The 22,064-nt window shown below is 43.6% G+C and overlaps 2 protein-coding genes across 2 annotated transcripts in view; one reads left to right on the top strand and one right to left on the bottom strand.

Moving 5' to 3' along the window:
• The window catches only part of TM7SF3 (transmembrane 7 superfamily member 3), a 45,657-nt gene extending 35,918 nt beyond the window's left edge, over positions 1-9,739 (bottom strand). The window contains exon 1 of the mRNA XM_068277601.1: positions 9,445-9,739. Within this exon, the coding sequence (XP_068133702.1) occupies positions 9,445-9,514 (70 nt within the window). The 5' untranslated portion in view covers positions 9,515-9,739. The remainder of the gene's footprint in view (positions 1-9,444) is intronic.
• Positions 9,740-9,886: 147 nt separating this feature from the next.
• On the top strand, positions 9,887-17,383 carry MED21 (mediator complex subunit 21). Its single transcript, XM_068277602.1, has 4 exons — positions 9,887-10,092; positions 14,304-14,418; positions 16,170-16,270; positions 16,973-17,383. The coding sequence occupies exons 1-4, from the start codon at positions 10,051-10,053 to the stop codon at positions 17,147-17,149; spliced, it is 435 nt and encodes a 144-aa protein (XP_068133703.1). The 5' UTR covers positions 9,887-10,050; the 3' UTR covers positions 17,150-17,383.
• The last annotated feature ends 4,681 nt before the right edge of the window (positions 17,384-22,064 follow it).

Genomic DNA, 22,064 nt, shown 5'->3' on the forward strand with positions numbered 1-22,064 from the left:
ACCATCAATGTCCTTGTATACACGTGGCTTTATGTGCTTTCTTCACTGTGAATGCTGAACATATTGCAAGGTGGTGTTGCTTATGCCCCCACAGAATATCTTCACCAGACTTCCTGCTTCTAGTGATGCAACAGGAAGTCTGGGGAAAGATAACAAATGAAAGACAACAATTTCAGCATTTTTTGCTCATTTTAAATCACAGTGTGGAAGTGCATTAGCTCTGGCAGCCGAGGTTAATCAGTCTTGTTTGTGGTTCTCGTCAGGGAAGAGGAACAAAGGATAATTGTGTCTTAAGGGCTCCATACACTTGTTGATTTCTGCCATCGATATATGGCTGATTCGACTGCTCTGATCCAATCAGCTAGAAATCTATGCAGCGGGAAGCATGTTCCATCGATTTCTGACCGATTTGCTTGCACAGTCCGGATGGAAAAATCTAGGTCGATTGCTCATAGCGTTGGATCGAATCGTGCAACACTGCATTTCAATTGATTTTCAATAGATTTAATTCTGAAATCTATTGGAAATCTGTTCCTTGTGTGTGGCACACATCATAGATTCCTGTCACATTTGACTTGACAGGCATCTGACAGGAATCTATGGGCAAATCTGCTGCAAATCTATAAGTGTATGGGTACCTTTAAGGTGGCCATACATCTGCCCATTTTGCCGCCAATTGACCATCCAATTCAATAATTATCGAATTGGATGAAAATCTGTGCCACAGCAAGCATGACCGACCAATGATTTGTTTTATCCTCAGTCTGCTGAGGATAAAGCAAATATATTCCCTGTAGATCATGAAGGAGGCTTACATCATTGGCAACAAAAATGGGCACAGCGCAAGGAGGACACTTTAAGCTGATCTCATGTAAATCGTTGATGCTAGAGTTCTGCATTAACGAAAAAGCAGTTACGGTTAATGGGCATTTGTTGATGGGTTGTATGAAGTAGCATAATGGGTAGTAGCAGCTAGCTGGGGCACCAACGCCCCTGTATGGGAACAGAAGATCTAAAGGGGCCTCCATCTCAGACGTCACTCTGCCCTGAAGTTAGATAAATACCAGCTAGAAATAAACTTATAAAACAACAGAGGCACAGCCAACGTCTCAGACGCAAAGGAAACTGCCATAAATCAAACCCAACCGAAATCATCCAGTTCTTCAAAGGCAATCTCTCTTAAGTTTATTGAGTATATTAATAGTACATACAAACAAGCACAAAGATAAGCAGTGTGCATGAGAACACAATCATACATATACATAAATATTATAGCAACAATTTGACATGGTTTATACCAAAATATGGTTCATATTTGACATCTTTAGGTCAAACTGTAAAGATTGTCCAGAGTCATATAGACAAATATCAAATCCATGACCCTGCTTGATGTATGGTGCCCATACATAGTACAGACAAATGGGCAAATAGAACTTTTTTCTATTGTACAGCGTAAGGGGGGGAGGGGTGGAGAGAGAGAGAGAGACACAGAGAGAGAGAGAGAGAGAGAGAGAGAGAGAGAGAGAGAGAGAGAGAGAGAGAGAGAGAGAGAGAGAGAGAGAGAGAGAGAGAGAGAGAGAGAGAGAGAGAGAAAGAAAATTTGATAGCCAATTGTTTGCTTTAAAGAGTAAGTGAACTTAACCAATACCAGTTTCCTGGCAACCCTACTGATCTGCAATAGTGTCGGAATAACACCAGCAGTGTTCTTCCCAGAAATTATTTCCAGCCGGGTGGCATGAAAAATTAGCCAGGTGGGGCAAGATGACAAAATGCAGGGCCAGGGCTTCTGTGCGCAGCTCTGCCCACAGCATAGGAGGAGGTGAGCTGATAACAGCCGGGTGGTCACCAAAACTAGCTGGGTGGAGCACCTGGCTAGAAGAGCCTAGAAAGAACACTGACCAGAATCATCATGTGGACAATAATGTCAGAACCACCTGACCTACCGCATGCTTGCTCAGGGTCTATGGATAAAAGTATTAAAGGCAGGGGCTCATCAGAATAGCCAGGTAACTGGTATTGACTTAAAGGAAATCAATATGGCAGCCGCATGCTTGCTCAGGGTCTATGGATAAAAGTATTAAAGGCAGAGGCTCATCAGAATAGCCAGGTAACTGGTATTGCTTAAAAGGAAATCAATATGGCAGCCGCTATATCCCTCTCACTTCAGTTGTCCTTTAAAACATAAACATGTACTAAATCTGCCTCAGACAACCCCTGATCCTTAATGTAAAACACCTTTGGCTGGCTGAAATCATGGATATTGAAAGTTTTGGGGAATAGGTACTCAACAATACAGAGGGGGGCATTCTGCTGCCTGGGGATCCATAAAACTAAAATATAAATATATTTTTATTTTAGTTTCAAAAGAGTTTAATTGAACAGTAAGTTCAGTTTAACAGTATACTAGTAACCGATTGCAATCAGTCTTTCAGAGATAAGAATATACGGTAAGTAATAATAGTCTTGGTCATATCATTAGAAAGTGTCGCTGTTTGCTATATCCTAGCTATGTGTAGCCTGACAGCCTTGGCTATATGGTGAGCTAGTCGATGAGGAAATGTTCATCCCTGAGGATTGTCGCGCAGTAGCAATTTTTTTTGTTTTTGTTTTACCCAAACACTGCATTTTTATGAAGTCCAGCACTGTGTGACAAAGCTATAGAAAAACTTCCTATTTTATAGTTCCGATATGCTTGAATGGGTGACATCCATAGGGCTGGAATTCCCCTAAACAACATGAGCAGTCAGGGACAGGAACAAGGGACAAGCATTGCACTTTTCACAAGACACGGCGGACAAGCACATGACGGAACTTGTGATCAGTGTAAAATGCTGTTAATAGAGCCTCACAATGCTCCCTTATGTATATGACTGAGCAGTTGAATCCAATAAGCTGGCTGCATGGCAGGAGGGGATATATAAATGGAGGAGGCAGACAGAGGCTCTTAACCTAAAGAAACCTTGACCCACAAGGAATCCTCAGCATGGGTAACAAGGTGTCATTACTGAAACTCAGGACAGCCATGGCCCTGCTTTACTGATAAAGGTGGGATCAATATGCAGCCAACCCCAATAAATGGTTACATAGATCTGTTGAAAAATGCTATTTCCTCAGGTGCATACCCTAGGGGCTTGATTCACTAAACTGCGATAACTCAGATCGGCCGTTTGCGCGCGATCGTGAATTATCACGTGCAATCACGAATCACCACGCGAAAACATGGCCATTTTTGCATGTAAATTCGCTATCGCGCGCAAATGTGAAAATGCGCACAAAATGCCCGTGATATGAGTTATCACAGTTTAGTGAATCAAGCCCTAGGTGTGATCAGACGTTCATTATACATGTTTTGGGGCTGTTGTGAGATCCAAAACCATAGAGAATGAGGAATACACACAAACAAATATCCGAATGAGCACAAACACATTCGGTCAGTTGTGAAAAGGGTGCATGATCTCATTACAGACCAACTAAAGTCTAATGCTGTGAATACACTAGGAGATTTTTTTTTTTTGGTAGATACATGGTTGGATAGATAGTTTCTGACAGGTCCAATCTGATTTTCGATCGTTTTTCTGATCAGTTTCTCATAGAAGAGAATGGAAATCGATCAGAAAAACGATTAGACCATAAATCTGCTGAAAAGTCTCATTGTGTATTCCCAGCATTATACACCTGCTGGACAGAACTGTTTAGTTGGGGCTGAGTCATCCGAGAACCTAGCGCCTGCCTGAGGCTGTGTTCCCACTTGTGCTGGCCCACGGGAGCCAATGGTCCGGCTATAGCGGCGTTACCCCATAGGTAATGTGGGGGAACGCATCCACTTGCCCAGGATTATCGCAGACTACACAGAAGGGATGTCCACTTGCATTGGATCCCGCAGGTCCGTCGCAGCGTGACAAGTGTGAACAGCTCATACATATAAAATAGGAACTGTTAAGGGAACAGGGCCTGTAGGTGAAGGGATGGGGTGTATTATGGAAACGCAACTGAACCAACTTAACGGGAACGGATCCATTCGCACGAAACCGGATACGTTTTCATGAATCCGTTTAGCAAATAAGTGCCAATGTGATTCGAAACAGAGACGAATGTACAGCATTATTTCCCTCCTTATCTCGCCCACTGGAAGCCAACGCATCATGTGACGTGCCATTGTCTCTACTCCACTCAGCTTATAAGGGTACATGATGCTCAGGAATATCTGCCCAATGTGTCTCTTCTGTGTTTGCTCCCCACAGTGTCACCCGCAGATATGAGCTTAACCCTGACAGCCGACAATAATAGTACATGTATATGCACCTTACAGTCTACTAGTAATCTAAGCATTTAAAGGATACCCGAAGTGACATGTGACATGATGAGATAGACGACATGTGTATTACAGTGCCTAGCACACAAATAACTATGCTGTGTTCCTTTTTTTCTTTCTCTGCCTTAAAGAGTTAAATATCAGGTATGTAAGTGGCTGACTCAGTCCAGACTCAGAAAGGAAGTGACTACAGTGTGACCCTCACTGATAAGAAATTCCAACTATAAAACACTTTCCTAGCAGAAAATGGCTTCTGAAAGCAAGAAAGATACAAAGGGGAATTTCTTATCAGTGAGGGTCACACTGTAGTCACTTCCTGTCTGAGTCAGGACTAAGTCAGCCACTTACATACCTGATATTTAACTCTTTCAGGCAGAGAAAGAAAAAAAGGAACACAGCATAGTTGTGTGCTAGGCACTGTACATACGCATGTCTATCTCATTATGTCACTTCGGGTATCCTTTAAAGTCTAAAGCCTAGTCCACAATTTCAGTTTTGGTTGACCAATCATTGATTGACCAAATATAGAATACTATGAGCAGATTGTGTGGAGATGGTAATATTGGTCAGTGATTGGCCAATCACAATTGAAAGTGTGTACATACACTAGATTAAAGTTGGCTAAGAGTCAGCCAATAATCCAGCATATCTACAGTGGCCCCTAACTGCCACTCAGCAAGCGAACTACCTGCTCATGCAATGGCTGCGTGGTGTACACACCACCCACCCACCGTGTGATATCATGTCTGAGCCCCTACGTCAGCCCTCAGCATAGCAACAGAACACTTTGGTAAAGGTACAGCACCGGCCCAGCAATGTTGCCCAAGTGATCAGGTTCCAATCTCCGACGTAAATCAGCTGTGTGTACGGGCCCTTAAGCCTGGTACATACTTTCAATTCTGATTGACCAATCACTTACCAATTTTACCACCTCCATGTAATATGAGGGTCAACACATTTTGAATACTCTGCACAGATTGTGTAGGTAAACCCTCCTCCTACAAGGAGGATCATATCATAAGTGACCCTCATAATACATGGAAGTGGTAAAATTTGCCAATCAAAAGTGAAGGTGTGTACCAGACATTCATGTAACTAAAGGCCCATACACACGTCGGATTTTTCTGGACGACGGGTCGTTTGAACGTCCCGTCGTTCAGTCGTTCGCACGCGGAATCAGACATGTGTACGGACTATCGTTCGCGTGATAAGACTTTTTTCCAGTGGAAACCAGTCTTATCACCCGAACGATAGTCTGTACACACGTCGGATTTGACGTGCGAACGACTGATCGACGGAACGTTCAAACGACGGGTCGTTCAGAAAAATCCGACGTGTGTATGGGCCTTAAATGTATTGCACCAACTGATATGGTGCATTTTATCAATGGAAAGTGTGATCAGACAGAGCACAGTACTCTGTGTCCACACAACTCACAGAGGTCTGGATCTCATTTACTTGCATTAGGATGTGTGCTCCTCCAGATGGCTGTGAGCTGGGCAGATGTGTCTCTCGGTTTACTGAACTATCTGAATAACTGCTTCTGTATTAAGACACTGTATAGAATGTAGCGCCTTATTTAGCAGGTAAGACATGCTTTAGTATGCATAGCTTGTGGGAGACACACAGAGCCAGAATTTAGTTGGTGGCTCTTGATGTAAAAACTGAAAACAGGCAGGTGGTCCAGGCCTGTTTTGATGTCTCTGCAGGTGTTGTCATCCTGCGTTAAGCCACAAAGCATTTCCTTTTTTACATAACGCATGTAACTGGCTCTCTGCTGTTGCAGCTTGCATCACTTCCATTTTTCAGTAGAAACTACAATAGAGGCAGACCAAATATTATCCAACTCAGTGGATCATCAAATAGGCCATTTATGTAAGGGGAGGGGACCCTTGTACACATCAAATTCAAGCGTGCATGTTACCCAATAACTCATAGACACTGCAGAGAACGGTCTGAGAGTAGGGGGCCTATTATCCCTGTTTCAGCGGATAAACTTTGATTGGCGGTGTGGCAACAGTGAATGGAATTTCTCCATTTACTGCCAGCAGGATACCATGGATATGCCACTATTCCCTGTCCTCAGCTAGAAAAGATTTGTCCTGCAGGATTTTGAACAGAAATGGGCTCTTTCAGCAGTAGAAATGACTGTTCATCAGCAGATTGATGCTGCTTCTAAGACAAGACACAGAACATTTATATTGCGCTTTTCTCCAGCCGACTCAAGGCGCCAGTGCTGCAGCCACTAGGGCGGGCTCTATAGGCAGTAGCAGTATTAGGGATTCTTGCCCAAGGTCTCCTTACTAAATAAGTTCTGGCTTACTGAACAGTAAGAGGCGAAATTCAAACCCTGGTCTCCTGTGCCAGAGGCAGAGCCCTTAACCAGTACACTTTCCAGCCAACCAAAGTATGTTCTGTGTGCGCCTCTGCACTTATTCCTGGTCTATCTCACTGCATCAAGCCAGGTAGTGCAGCATCCCTAAGTTTTAAGGTATTTTCTCTTTTGGAGTAAAGGCATCTTCATTCCCACCATGCTAGGAGACTGTAAATCCCATTAACTCACTGTTCTCAGTGAAAAGGATTCACACAATACTGTATATCTGGCACTGGATGGCTTCTCTAAAAGCCTGCAACAGGAATTTTATGCCAGTAAAGAGTTCCTGCCAACATTTTTCAGGGCTCCTAATGTGAATATGAACCCTTGCTGCCCACTTCCTCCAAAGCTTTTGTCACTAAGTCATATTACACCATCCACCTCAACACCTATTGTCACCCAAGCTTCCCTTCACACCTCCCACCTAGTTTCAACACACACACACACACACACACACACACACACACACACACACACATACATATTTACCCCTAAGGTTACAATACACTTCTTCTCCCTTAACTATAATCATCAGTTCATTTATAATAAGCCTTTATTTATAGAATACTTCCCATGAAATCAGTCATTTACCAACCCCCCACCATGGTCACACATACACACTATGTGCACCAAACATTTGAAAATATAGATCTCCATGGAATTAAATGGGTTAAAGATGTTCAAACTCAGTTTAAAGTTAACCCGAGGTGAAAATAAGCAGATGAGATAAACAATTGTATTTATCCTCCTACTCCTAAAAATTATATATTTTTTTTAGATACAATATCTCAGTTTTATTTTATAATTAAACATTTACAAAGAAGATTGAGTGTTTTGTTGTCTCTGCTCAGTGGCAGCCTAATAAGTGTCCCTAAATGAAAATACATAAACTTTTGACCTTTCTCTATCTTCCCCTGCTCTCAGAAGTTGTAATCTGCCAGGAAAACTTTTATGGCTGTAATTTGTTTATCAACGGTGTTTACTATATTCCCTACACTTCCATGGCTAAAAATGTACTCTTTCAGGCAGCAAAATGAAACAAGTAAACCAGCCTGGTTATTAATATGTTTTGCACTGTACATACATGTTTATCTCAGGTTACCTCTTGTACACTTTAAGAAACAGTAGAGAATTAATAGGGAATACCTGTATTTAGATCAAACAGAAAATTGTAATTGATGAGGCACTGTAAAAATGAGTAGCCTCACTCTAAATCCAAAACCCCAATGCAGGCACCAGCATGAAATGGTCAGAGGATATGCCAATTATACACAGTAGCATTTCTCAACATTACCCCAAAGGAACCCCTTCACGAAAAATGGTGTTTAGCAAGTCTCCCCTGTTGTAGTATACCTCTCAAGATATAAACAGTATATCTGTTTGTTTAGCGTTCCATGATATTGAACATGAAGGCTTTCCAAGCTATCCCTTCTGCAAGTCTAACATGAGGTTTCTGGTTTATAAATACAAAAAACATTTAGGTCAACCTGCCAAATTTAACTGGACCCAGGGATGTGAGGGTGACAGTCGTACTTTCATAGGAAATTTTCAACGATACGAATAGAAATCTTGGTACTAGCCAGCTGACAAGGGGTTTCAGGGGGTAACAGTAAGAAATTAATTAACCCTTTACATGCACATAACTGTGGGAACTACCCACACACAAACTCAATAGTGTAGCTATCGTTCTAACCCTCCCTAAGCAATGTCTGGGTTTCCCACTATTCTGCTTATCACAGAGTGACTTTAAGTTTGAAGGAACATAGGCGAATGTTTATTTATACTTTTTTTTTTTGTCTCAAAAAAAAAAAAACTTTAAATAATGAATTGAGTGCAAGAAGTAAATTTTAGGTGGTGCTGCCAACCCAAGCTTAGCGTGTGCAGCAGCAGCTGGGAATTATCATATTAGTGACAGGACTATAAAGCAAAAGGGTAATCCAGAAGTCAATTCACACGGGGAGAGTCACGCTAAGGCTAGAGAGCCTCATCTACAAGATAACATTTTCCATCAGATAGACAGATCTATTAGATAGATCTGATAAGAAATTGCATAGTGTGTAGACATTCAAAATTGTTTCAGATCAATTTTTCAATAGATTTTGCTTTGATTAGTACCCAGAATAAATTGCAAAATCTACCGCAATCCGATTGGACAGGTTGGAAATTATCTAATAGATCCGATCTGACCGTGTAGATGAGGCTTAAAACCTCTAGAACAATGTGCAGCTTGCAACAAATCCAATCCTAACTAAACCTTTCAAGTGGGAAAATTATTCAATTATGTTATATTTATTTTGTGGCAATACGCCATACTGGTCAACACAGTGCTGACTAGTATGCTATATCACTGCAAAATAAATAAAAGATAAAGATTGAAGAAGAATGTTTCCCACTTCACTGGATTTGTTGCAACATGTTGTAACATGACTATACACACTATGTATAGCACTGCTGAAGATGTCAGAGCTATATAAATACATCATACAGATAACATATAGCTCAGTAAAGTGAATGATGTAATATTATAGTAATAATTGGAGGTCTCATGCTGAGCCCAGGACCCCAATGCAGGCAGCGACAGAGAAAATAAAAGGGAATGTGCAGCTTATATAGAATACAAATACTGATATAGTATTATAGGAATGGGAGAATTCAAAACTCCAGTGCAGACACAGCGTTAGAGAAGGAATAGGGTACCTGAAGATTACATACAGTATAAGGAATGGTGGGGTATTATTGGAAAGAAAAGTGATCTCACCTTGTGCCCATGACTCCAGTGCATGCCCCAGCAGCAATATAAACAGAGCAAACCCGTGGACCACCTTCATCCTCTTCCCTCTCCAGTAAGCTCACACTACCAACATATCTACCCAGCACAAAAGCAACCCTAGCCCAGCCCAGCCCAGCAACACGCCACTTCCTGTACTGCCCTAGGCATGTCTAGCTCTTGGAACGCATTGGCCTGACACGCACAATCCTCAACCGCTGTAATTGCCCAATAGTAATCTCAAAGATTATCGGCATTTGGAATTCATCTTGTACTGTATTATATTTTATTCTTTATTGATAAAGCTGAAGTGATTCAAAGGAAAGGAGAGAAAAAAAACAGTCACACCCTCCTTTGAACAGAGGCAAATCACATGGCAGGTCGACGGGGCTGAAGGGAAAGAGGCGTGGTCTGCGGCCTCTGCTACATAGAAAGCAGTGACTGCGGCAGACTATAGGTTAACAGCGGCTTGTGGGGGAAGGGGGGGTGTCGCGATGGTTGCGGCCAGCCTATAGGTTGTGAGGAAGGGGGTGTGTCCCGATGCTTGCTGCCAGCCTGAGCCTATAGGACGCTGCTCTGCTTGTGCCAGAGTGAAAGATGGCGGACCGGCTTACTCAGCTGCAGGACGCTCTGAATTCTGTGAGTTTTTCTTCCCGGTAACCGGCGGAAGAGAGCAGGAGGAGGGAGAGAACGCTGTTTATACTGGGGGTTATGTGATCTGACCTGTCTGGAGTGTTAGGTTAGCTCCTCTAAAGGCAAGGCGGGTATTTGCCCCAGGCGAGGCCTATGAAGAGACCTGCCAGTGATGGCTGATTCTGTACAAGGGCTCCTGCTCGCCTTCTTCTGCCCCAGAAAGACTGGAGACCCTTCTTATGTCAATCTTCCATTCTGCCAAATATGACCGGATCCAGGGATGTAAGGTTGACAGGCGTCCTCTTGGCCTCATCTTCTATAGGTTATTTCAGCTTTCTGAACAGTTGTGGTACCAGCCAACTAACAGGGGGTGTCATGGGGTAACAGATACATAACCTTTCACACAAACCTAGGCATCACCATTACATGGGAACAACTTGCACACAAACTAATCAGTGTAGCTGTGGTTCTAGCCTTTTATCTTTGTGAGCAGTATCTGTGTCTTCCACTACAGTATTTTGTTCCTGACACGGGCCCTTATTCCAGGGCTGTGGAGTCGGTCCAAAAATCCACCGACTCCGACTCCTCAGTTTAGGATTCCACCGACTCCGACTCCACGACTCCGACTCCTCTAATTTGCATATTACAATTTTGTTGATTAAAAGTATGTAACATGAAATTCGTCTCATAACTGCCAACGCTTAGGAATTTTACAAGACAACTGAAGTGAGAAGGATATGTAGACTACTATATTTATTCCCTTTAGACTAAAACTAGTCCTTAGTAATAGTACTTGTAAAAGGTACAAACCGGAACAAAGAACATCTATCAGGCCCTAGGCAATGTAAGTGTGGGTACATGTAAGAATGATGTGCAGGTACTCTGCAGGGGAATGAGGAGATTGTAAACAGACAACACCTCTGTGTTCAATGTGCACAGCATTCTCAGTGGATTCCCTGCAGCTCTGTGAGGAGTGCATATGTAGAGTATAGTACTACTGTGTAACAAAGTAAACCTGAGACAGATGAAATTAAAGTTTTTTATACATACCTGGGGCTTCCTCCAGCCGCCTTCAGGATAATCAGTCCCTCGTTGTCCTCCTCCACTAACAACTTAGTGAATTTATTGCAATTCAGCCGGCGGCAATGTAACAATTCAAGCCGCCGGCTTTTTTTTTCCTGCCTCTCTCTCTCCTCTTATGGGCAGTCGGCGGGGACATGCGTGTCCCCGGGAGTCGTTCGTGGCGCCAGGGCAGCAGAGCGGGGAGGCTGCAGACATTGCTTCTGCCAGCACCCGCTCTGCAAGAACAGCAGGATCCCCCTGCCGCGACGAACGACTCCGGGGGTCCCCGCCGGCGGCCCATAGGAGAGCGAGAGAGGCGGGGGGGGGGGGGGGGAGGGGAGAGAGGCAAAAAAAAAAGCCGGCGGCTTGAATTGTTACATTGCCGCCGGCTGAATTGCAATAAATTCACTAAGTTGTTATACGTTTGGCCGCTGCGCTGCGGCCAGAAGATACATTAACCTCAGAGGAATCATTCCATTTCTAACATTGGCCGCAGCGCAGCGGCCACTTCGCGCATTGGCCGGCCAGAACCCGAAGTGGCCGGCCAGAACCCGAAGTGGCCGGCCAGAACTAGAAGTGGCCAAACTTCGGGTTCTGGCCGTAACATATATAAGAGATTCCTGTGTACGCATCATATATACAGTCACAATCAGATATGTATATCTGACCTTAAAAATACGGGGACTGCTTTATTGAAGCAGCACAAGTAACTAATTTTGATTGGTTTATTTCATTTTTGTGGACTAAGCACAGCTATTACTGTATATATACATTATTTTTAATGACCATTATCTGAGAAATAGAACATTTTATCATATTTTCTATTTTAATTACAGTTACAAATTCATTAGGAGTCGGAGTCGGTGCATTTTTTTCCCGACTCTGACTCCAGGCACCCAAAATTGCCCGACTCCACGACTCCGACTCCACAGCCCTGCCTTATTCTATATACTTTCCCCTCTGAGCTAATAATCTGAGCTAATCCGAGGAGATAATTCTTGCTGTGATTATTCTGTTTTAAATTTTTATTAGAAATGCATAAACAAAAATAAAATAGTGAGTAATTAGACAAAGGATGCATGGTGCTGAAGATAGCTCAACAAAAGCATTAGAAAAGACCACCTTGCCTAAAGTCAGCTCTGTAAAGGTTATCAGGGAAAAAACAAAATAAAAAAAAGCTTTACTCATCGGGGGCTTTCTCCAGCCCTTTGCAGCCGACTGTCCCACGCTGTCACCTCTGCTCCCTGCCGCTGTCCCGCTCTCGCCTCGGTATTCAGGTCGCCCACCGGGTTGGCCTTGCTGCAGCTGCGCAAAGCGCCACTGTCAATCATGGACATGTGGGCCTCTGCGAACTGCGCAGGCGCAGAAAAAACATTTGTTACAGCTGATACAAATCCTACATTTGCAGTGTGTCTTGCTGATTCATGGAAGCAGGCATATTGTTAAAGAGGAACTATTAGCAATAACATGCCCCCCAAAGAAAACACATATATAAGTAGATAAATACTTCCTCTACTTACATAACAGATGTATTGCACTGTCCTCGGTTTCCTTCCATATCATTTTATATTATAAATAAAGGGTCATTCTCTTCATGGCAGGGGCCATCTTGCTTCCTCCGGTATATTCTTCCTCACCCCCCCCCCCTCCTCCCCGCACTTATTCTCAGCACAGCGGGGAGGAAAAATGCAGCTGGCAAAGACTCACCTAATAATAGATCCAAGCGCTGCAGTTCCCCCCCTATACTCTCTGCACTACCAGCGGCGGCAGTGCAGAGAGTATAGGGGGGAACTGCAGCGCCTGGAAACATTATTCCTGGAGTCTGTGCGCCGCCTTTATCCTTCCCCCAAAGTTCTGTGCGTGGAAGAAGGAGAATGCGGCAGGAGGGGGGGGGGGGGGGCGCGGACATGACACTGGAGAAAATTGATTTCACATATAATGCCTAACAGTTACTATTTAACAGCCTGTGCTTTCAAATGAGCTTATCTGCCATCTCTGCTGTGGTAGTTATGTGACACAGGAGAGAGACTTGATTACAATTTGTGATTAGACACAAATGAGGGGGAATTAAACTGGCTAAACTCTCTAAATGCATACAGGGTGCATTTCTCTGTTTTCCTTCTGTCCTGTGAAAGAGTTCAGTTCCACTTTAAGTTAACAGTTGAATAAGCTGCCAACTTGTGTGTGATTCAGGGCTAGTTTCCACTATAGCGAATCTGCATGCGGGCACCGCTTGCGGATTCACATAGGCAATACAAGTGGATGGGATTGTTTCCACTTGTGCGGGGGAAATCTGCACGGCAGAGCCGTCAGATTTCGCGGGCGAATCCCCCGCAATGCTTTTAATAGGGAAATCGCATGCGGCTTTGTCATGCGGTTTTCCCCGCGATTTTGCGTGCGATTTGGCATGTAATGTTATGGAAATTTACACAGGCAGTGACATGGTTAAATTCGCCTGCTTCTTAGCCATGCGAAAACGCATGCGAAATCGTGGGGAAAACCGCATGCAGAAACGCATCCGCATGCGATTTCGTCCGTGGTGGAATCCAGGCTTTTCCGCACCGCAACAGTGGAAACGAGCCCTCAGAGTGACAAGAGACTTGTGTGCTGCAAATCTTTCATCTCCTGTAACTGAATTGAGCCTAACGTGTTTTCTCATATTACCTCCTCCTGACTTTTTTTTTTTTTTTTTTTAATCCGAATATTTTCATTACATGTCCATGGCTGGATTTATACTTTTTCCACCCTTCGGCCAACAATCTTTTGGCTCCCATTCCCATGTCTAGCAGCTCCCCTCCCCATTCATTGTGCAGCCCTCTTTTCCATGTGTAACATGGAAAGCAGCCCTTCTTTCATGTAGAGCTCCCTTGCTCCTCTTCGTGTAGCTTCCTTTTTCCATCTGCAGCATCCGCCCTTCCAGCCGCTCCCTTGGGCAGCAACCAACCTTGGCCTGGACCTGTGTGGCCTTTCTAGAAATGTGGCCCTGTATGTGTTTGGAATGAGCCATCCCAGTAGCCATGCTGATAAAACCTAGCGTCCAGAAGAACTGCCTCCTCTGTCCATCTATTAATTGTTCCTCCATCTAAAGAACCCTCTGAATAACAATGGAACAAATACTCATCTATGCTCTGTTTTCTTCTTTTCTGCGTGTGAAGTTGGCGGATCAGTTCTGTAATGCCATTGGAGTGCTGCAGCAATGTGCCCCTCCAGCCTCTTTCAACAACATCCAGACCACCGGGAACAAGGATCATCCCCCCAACCCCACAGAAGGTAATAAACTGCTGCCTTTTAGCTGTCACGTCAGTAAGCCAGTAAATATGGAATTGTACACAAACTGAGCAGCCTATTAGGAACACCTGTACTACTGGTTATTCATGCGTTTGTCTGACTTGACAATCATGCGCCAGCAGTACAGTGCATAAAATCATGCAGATGATACTCTGGAGCTTCAGTTATTGTTCACATTTAATAGCAGAAGGGTGAAACGCCTCACCCTATACAAATCTAAACCCTGTTAGGATGTTTAGAGAGGATACAAGTGTTTTTCTGTGGGCACGGCTCTGATCCTTCTCACCTCCTTTATTCTACTGCTGAGAGGTTAAAGTACCTCTGAAGCATTTTAACAATAAAAAGTTTCTTACCTGGTAGAGGGAAGCCTCTAGATCAGAGGTGCCCACACTTTTTCAGCTTGTGAGCTACTTTTAAGATTAGCAAGTCAAAATGATCTACCCATGTACAATTTTAGGAGCACATTTGTATATACAGAATGGAAACTGAAGTTGGGTCAGGATCTACCTTGAAGTCATTTGCGATCTACCGGTAGATCGCGATCTACCTAATGGGCACCCCTGGTCTGGATAGTCCAGAGGCTTCCTGTATCTTTTTACATCCAACTGCTCCAGCGAAAGTTCTCTCTAAACTAGCCATGGGCAAACTACGGCCTTGCGGCCACTTTAAAGACAATCCATCGATGGAGGCCCGGCTTCAGCCTCTCTCCCCTTCTCTCTCCCACTGTCTTTAGGCGGACGGGGAGCTGCAGTAGCAATGAATGCGGCCCGACCCTAAAAGTTTTCCCACCCCTGCTCTAAACTCATTTTAACTGGAGTCAAATACGTTTCTTCTGGCCTCACTTCCAGCCTTACACGAGTACATCCTAACTGGGCATGTGCAAGTAAGGTCTCCACATGCTCAGTAGAACAGAGCACTTGTGCATGGAGGGAAAAAGCCATGCATGAAGGGCTTTGTCCTGTGGAGCATGCGTGCATCTTGAGCATGCCCAGCTTGGACGCACTTGTCCAAAGCTGGCAGCATGTCCAGAAGATAAGACCGAGCCCTGGAATGGTGGTGTATAAAAAGATATGGCAAGCCTCGGGACTATCTACATTAAAAGCTTCCCACTATGGTCTTCTGCCCCCCCCCCCCCACACACACACACACGTGCCCGTGCATTCCCTCCATTACTGTACATGTCTCTTATTTAATTAAAGGTGGCCACTAACTGTCCAATTTCTAGCGAAAAATCGTTCGAGCGATCAGAAATTCTGATCGGACAAAAAATCGTTCACTACACCATCAACTAACCAATCTTTGCTTCCGATCTATCACGACCACCAAGAAAATCCAAATTTTCGTTCGACGAAAATTCATTCGGGCGACATTTTTTTCACTCGTTCATAATCGATTGTGTCCACCAATGGAGATTATTTACAACCAATCCGATCAGAATTTCTGATCGCTCGAACGATTTTTCGCTAGAAATTGAACCGTTAGTGGCCAGCTTTAGAGAGAGATGGTATGTCAGTTTGATTCAATCCAATTTAAAAAAAAGAACACGACGTACATGTTTTGACTTTTATATAATTGTTTACAATTGAGGTCCATGGAATTCTCCCTTTTTTCAGGGGCATGGCTGCACTTTTGTTCCGACTTTGTTGCTGATCTATCTAAGATAGAAAGAAACATCTGATCAAGTGAGTGCTGTAGGTGTATTTTTGTAGACTGAGTATCTCTCTACATTGCAGAGTATGCCCAGCTGTTTGCCACTCTCATTGCTCGGACGGCGAAGGATATTGATGTTCTCATAGAGTCATTACCCAGTGAGGAATCAACAGCTGCATTACAGGTGAGATGGGCAGCTGACATTTTGAAAGAGGCTCTTTGCTAATGTGTTCTCTTTGCTAATGTGTTCTTTAAGGTGTTTGCAATAGTGACAGTTGAGAATGCCATTCAGCAGTGAGAAAGGCGCTATTGGGTTGTTCCACACTTTATAGATATGGAGATTGCTAAATAAACTGGCGGATTTTCCAATGGAATTAGCAATCCTGCTGGAAAGATCATCCCTTTTATGAATTTGGACATGAGAAGTTGTTATTTCTGTACAAAATACCATTCTGGCACTTTTCTGATTGTTCTTTCAGAATTACCGTAAACTTTCTCGTACATACTAACAATCTGGACCTTAATCGGTAATATGCTTGGCATAATTTAACTCCACCCCCTATTGTAGGGTACAGTCAGGTCATCCCAGTCCATACAGTTTGAGCTTTTACATCATATACTAGCTGCAGTGTTTGCTGATTCAAGCTTAAATAATTCACTTTGAAACTGCTCAACAGTATCCTTATTATTGACGTGCTGATCATTTCTACAGGTAGAGTGGGGCTGGTGGTTGCTCAATTTTGTAATGTTACAAGTGGCACTGATAAGCTTACACTTTAGAATAGAAGCATAGAAGAACATTTTTACATATTCAAAAGTATAAGAACATTAGCACTTTACCATAGTTATGCATAAGATGTAATGCTCACTGTTTGGCTCTTTGCAGGCTGCCAGCCTGTACAAGCTGGAAGAGGAGAACCATGCTGCAGCGGCCTGCCTGGAAGAGGTGGTGTGTAAGGGGGACCTGCTGCTAGAGAAGATCCAGACTGCCCTCGCTGACATTGCCCAGTCCCAGCTGAAGACCAGAAGCCACATCTTCACTCAGCCACTTCCAGAGAGCTAGCTCTAGGGGGCAGCATTCCTCCTTCCACTACTTTTTGTACATACAGAATTTGTCAAATTGTTATGTTGCTTGTAAGCGGCCCTGGACTGCAGCCCCGGACTCTGTATAAGAACTTGCTATTCTCCAGCCAAACACTTTGGAGAGGATTAACTCTTCTAGTAAAAGACTCGCCACACTTGTGTATCTTATGTGAGAGTTGCACTCAGTAAAACATTAATATATTTGATTTTGCAACAGTTTCCTCAAAACTTTATTCCTTTGAACAATGGCACCACCTTTTTCTGCTCTTTGCCTGCCTGGTATTTCTATGCAGATTCAGTAAAGCACTGTTAAAAACAGGCAATGATACAAATATGTGTGCGGATTTGAGATTTGTGATGATTTGCTTATCCCTAATATTCTTGAAGTATAATGCTGCAAATACCTTAGAAGCACTAAGTGCAACCCACTAGCAGCCTTTCTTAAGCGCTAGTGATTTTAAAATCTCTTGCTAATGCAATGCTATTGAGGTTTTTATAAAATCAAATCCTTCGAGTGTGATCACACCAATAGCATTACATTAGCAAGAGCTTTTCAAATCACAAGCGCTTAGAAATGGTGTAGTAACGTAGTGCTAATGGGTTCCAGACATTGGTAAGAATGAGTACGATCCCCTGATACTGCGCTTCCAGGAAAAACTACAGATGGCCTATACGGTTCAGTACTCAGGCCAATTTCCACTGACTTGAAACTGATTTCAATCAAACCCAGTAGTTGATCGTGAATTGAACAGCAGCTACTGGGTTCGACTGACTCATTTCTAAGGCAATGGAAATTTGTTTGTTCATGAATTTAAAGCATACCTGAAATGATATGAGATAAACCAACATGGGTACATATAGTACTAGTCCTTTTTAAGATATTGTCTGATGTCCCTTTCTGTCTCCTGCACGTGTTAGAAAATAGTTTTATATGCGGATTGGCTTGTTCAATACAGCTTATGCCCTGAAAAGTACCATATATTCCGGTGTATAAGACTGGGCGTGTAAGACGACCCCCCCTAACTTTTCCAGTTAAAATATAGAGTTTGGGATATACTTGCCGTATCAGACTACCCCTCTTCCAATGCACACCAGATAAATATTAAAAAACATCATATACTGGTGCTATGTATGAACAGATACTGGTACTGTACCAGTATATAACAGTATATACAGTAAGTGATTGATTGGTTGGATCGGTCAACTCTTCCTAAGTGGATTGGTCAGCTCTCCTTGTCTATGTGTTTATCAGAGCAATATGGAAGAGTAGATTGCGCTGTGCCCATAAAAAAAACACCTCGGTTTCACCTGTCTGGCCCACCCTTGTAACCTATTTACCTCCTTTTCTGCCTCTCAGATCTCACACATGTGCGCCTGCGCTGCTTCGCTACAGTTCTCAGCAGCGAGATCTGAGAGTCGGTAACAAGATAGGGCGTATCACCCGGCATCAATGACAGCTGGCGTAATAAGACGACCCCCTGACTTATCAGATGATTTTCATGGGTTAAAAAGTAGTCTTATATGCCAGAATATACTGTAAGTAAAAGCCAAAGCACTTTTATCTGCATTCCAGTCTGTGCTGGTAGTCGCAGTGCGTTCCCAGTTTGTGCTAATAATTACAGTGTGTTCCCAGGAGCAAAGCATGATATTAATGTCCTGTGTCTTTTCTGTTTCGAATAATGGTGCATTCTCAGATTTTGCATACCCTGAACAGATTGTGTAGGTTAGCTGTCGTATGAGAGCTTACCTACAGAATCTATTCATAGTATTCAGTCTTGGTCCACATACTACATGAAGGTAGTAAAATTGGTCAGTGATTGGCCAATAAAAATTGGATGTGTATGTACCTTTAAAAGCTTGGTGACTTGGAGGGGCTCCGTAACTTTGAAGTCATTGAATTGACTTTTAAACAGGAATAATATTCATCATTTTGGGCTTGGCGCCAGTTAGAGATGTGTAGAGCCATGTGACACACAAAGCACAATAAGACAAGGGGAACATAGATACAACCAAAAAATGTACAGCAGAGTCTCAAGCTGCACAAATATTGCGACAAAAACAGTAAACATTAGGAGGAGGACCCTGCCCTTGCGAGCTTACAATCTAAAGGGTGGTGGGGGACACACTAGGTGAGTGGGTGGAGGATGGATGAGGCAGTGACCCTTTGCCTCTGATCACATTGTGAACAGATAAGTAAATAGGGGCTATAAAATGTTATAAGCTTGTCTGAAAAGGTGTGTTTTAAGAGTGCGTTTGAAGATGCCCAGGTTTGGAGCATGATGTACAGGCTGTGGAAGAGAGTTCCAAATGAGGGATGATGCTTGTGTAAAGTCCTGGATGCGAGCATGAGAGGAGGTGATCAGCTTAGAGGCCAGGAGAATTTCTTGGGAGGTTGCGGGAGGGACAATATCTAGAGATTAGCGAGGAGATGTATGGAGGGGACAACTCGTAAAGGGCTTTGTATGTTAAGAGTCAGGAGTTTAAACTGGATCCTCTGGGTAATGGGTAGCCAGTGGAGAAAACGGCACAGTGGGGCGGCATCGGAAGAGCGTGTGGAAAGGTGAATGAGGTTTTAGAAGGGCTTGGAGAGGTGCTAGCCTGTTTTTTGGTAGACCACAGAGCAGCGTGTTGCAGTAGTCTAGGCGGGAGATGATTAAGGCATGAACATGCATTTTGGTGGCCCCTTGTGTGAGGATACGGAATATATTTTTGAGCTGGAAATGGCAGGTGGTGGTTAATGAGGCAATGTGAGGTTTAAAGGAGAGCTCTGAGTCAAGTATAACCCCCAAGCAGCGGACCTTAGAGGTCGAGGTTATTGGGGTACTGTCTACAGTTATGGTTGCAATTGGTGGGGGTGTAGATAGTGATGGTGGAAAAATCACAATTTCCGTTTTACTCATGTTGAGTTTGAGGAAGCGGGAGGACATGAATGCAGAAAAGGCACGTAGACAGTCAGGGACTCTGGATAGTGGTAGTGAGGACAGGTCAGGAGCTGAGAGATAAATTTGGGTATCATCCGCATAGAGGTGATACTGGAAACCAAAAGTGTTGATTAATTGTCCCAGGCCACGAGTGTAGATTGAGGAAAGAAGTACCCCAGGAACCGAGCCTTGAGGTACACCAGCAGATAGTCGGTGTGGGGAGGAATTGGTGTTAGAGAAGGAGACAGTGTAAGAGCGTCTAGAGAGATGAGGAGATACAGGAATGTGCCTGGCCCTTGATTCCTAAAGATGACAGCATCTGGAGAAGCAGAGCATGATCAACCGTGTCAAAGGCAGTGGAAAGGTCAAGGAGTATTAGAATGGAGAACTGGCCTTTGGATCTAGCTACCAGTAGGTCATTAGCAACTTTCGTAAGGACAGTTTCAGTGGAATGGTGTGCACGGAATCCAGATTGAAAGGGTTCAAGTAAGGAGTTGGTAGAGAAAAAAGCAGACAATTCTGAATGGATGTGACGTTCTAGCAGTTTAGAAGCAAAGGCGAGGAGCGAGACAGGACTGTAAGGAAATGAGCGAGGAGAAATAACTGCTTAGCAGAGGTGAGGGCATCCCTGAGCTCCTGCATAGTTTCTTTATAGTGATGAAAGTCCTCTACAGCAGTGCTCTTTCTCCAGCACCTTTCTGCCACCCTGGAAAGCCTTTTTAGCTGTTTGATTGGTTCAGTGAGCCAGGGCTGCCGGTTAGTTTGGTGCGGGCGGTGGTGAGTGGAGCAGCTGAATTCATGGCAGAGGAAACTACACTAAATGCTGAAAACAACTGACTTTACTGAGCACTTAGCAAAATGTCAATTCATAAAAGATGTTACCGCATGAAAAGCTGAAATTCCTGAGCAGTGTGGTAAATTACTAACGTGTGCTGTAAACACCTCCAACACATGTCAGTAAATGTCAATTCATAAAGATTAGAGCAGGTGGTAATAGCACAAAGAATACCGCCTGCTTTGAAGAGGTGATAAGAAAGCGATAAGAGAAAAGTTAACGGAGACAGATCTCTCAGGCAGCAGTGGCGAGAGCGGAACAAACAAGGCTTCCCCTGAATACCCTAGGCTGTGTTTTTAACCTCTTGGGTACCTGTTTTCAGATGTGTATTTCACATCAGAAAACCTGCATGTGTAAAATTTCTTAAAGTTCTAAGCTGTGGCAATAAAATAGATTGTTTTAGAAAGACTAAAGAAAGATTCAGGGCAAGCAGAGGCAGTATAACAAAAAATGCACATCTAAAGGGAAGTTGGGGATGCCTCTTTTATTGTAATGCTGTTTCTGCACTGAGAAAAGCAAATGTATCAACTCAGCCAGCTACTCTTCTCATGTTACCGACACTTTAGTTAGGTAAATCCCTGCTTTTGTATCGCACCTGTGAAGATTTTTATGAATTAGCACACAGAAGTCTAAAATACCGAATGTGGTATTTTCCTGACAAGATATTTTTTTTTACTGCAAAGCCTTTTATAATTTGTCCCCAATGTTGGTCTAGGTTTTAAGAATATTGTTAACACCCTGAAACATAGCTGGAGCAGGGCGAGCAAGACCATACAGCGGTCAGGACAGGTTCCACTCAGAATGGCCTCGTCATGGTCAGCGAAAGAAGTTTAGTCAATGTGCTCAGCATAGTATCCAGAGGTTGTCTTTTTCCAGTAAGCATATATGAGTGCTGGCAGTATTGCTGCAGAGGTTGAAGGGGCGAAGGATAGGCCTGTTAGTGCTCAGACCATATGCCACACAACTGGGCCACAGGCAGTATTCCAACATGATAATGAACCCAAATACACCTCCAACATGACACCACCACCTTGGTAAAGAAACTGAGGAGGCTGGTGCATGTCTGCAGATCTAAACCATATTGAGCATCTGGGGGCATCCTCAAACAAGGTGGAGGAGTGCAAGTCTCCACCAACTTT

Source organism: Hyperolius riggenbachi, chromosome 3 (assembly GCF_040937935.1).
Source record: "Hyperolius riggenbachi isolate aHypRig1 chromosome 3, aHypRig1.pri, whole genome shotgun sequence".
In the NCBI taxonomy this organism is placed as follows: domain Eukaryota; kingdom Metazoa; phylum Chordata; class Amphibia; order Anura; family Hyperoliidae; genus Hyperolius; species Hyperolius riggenbachi.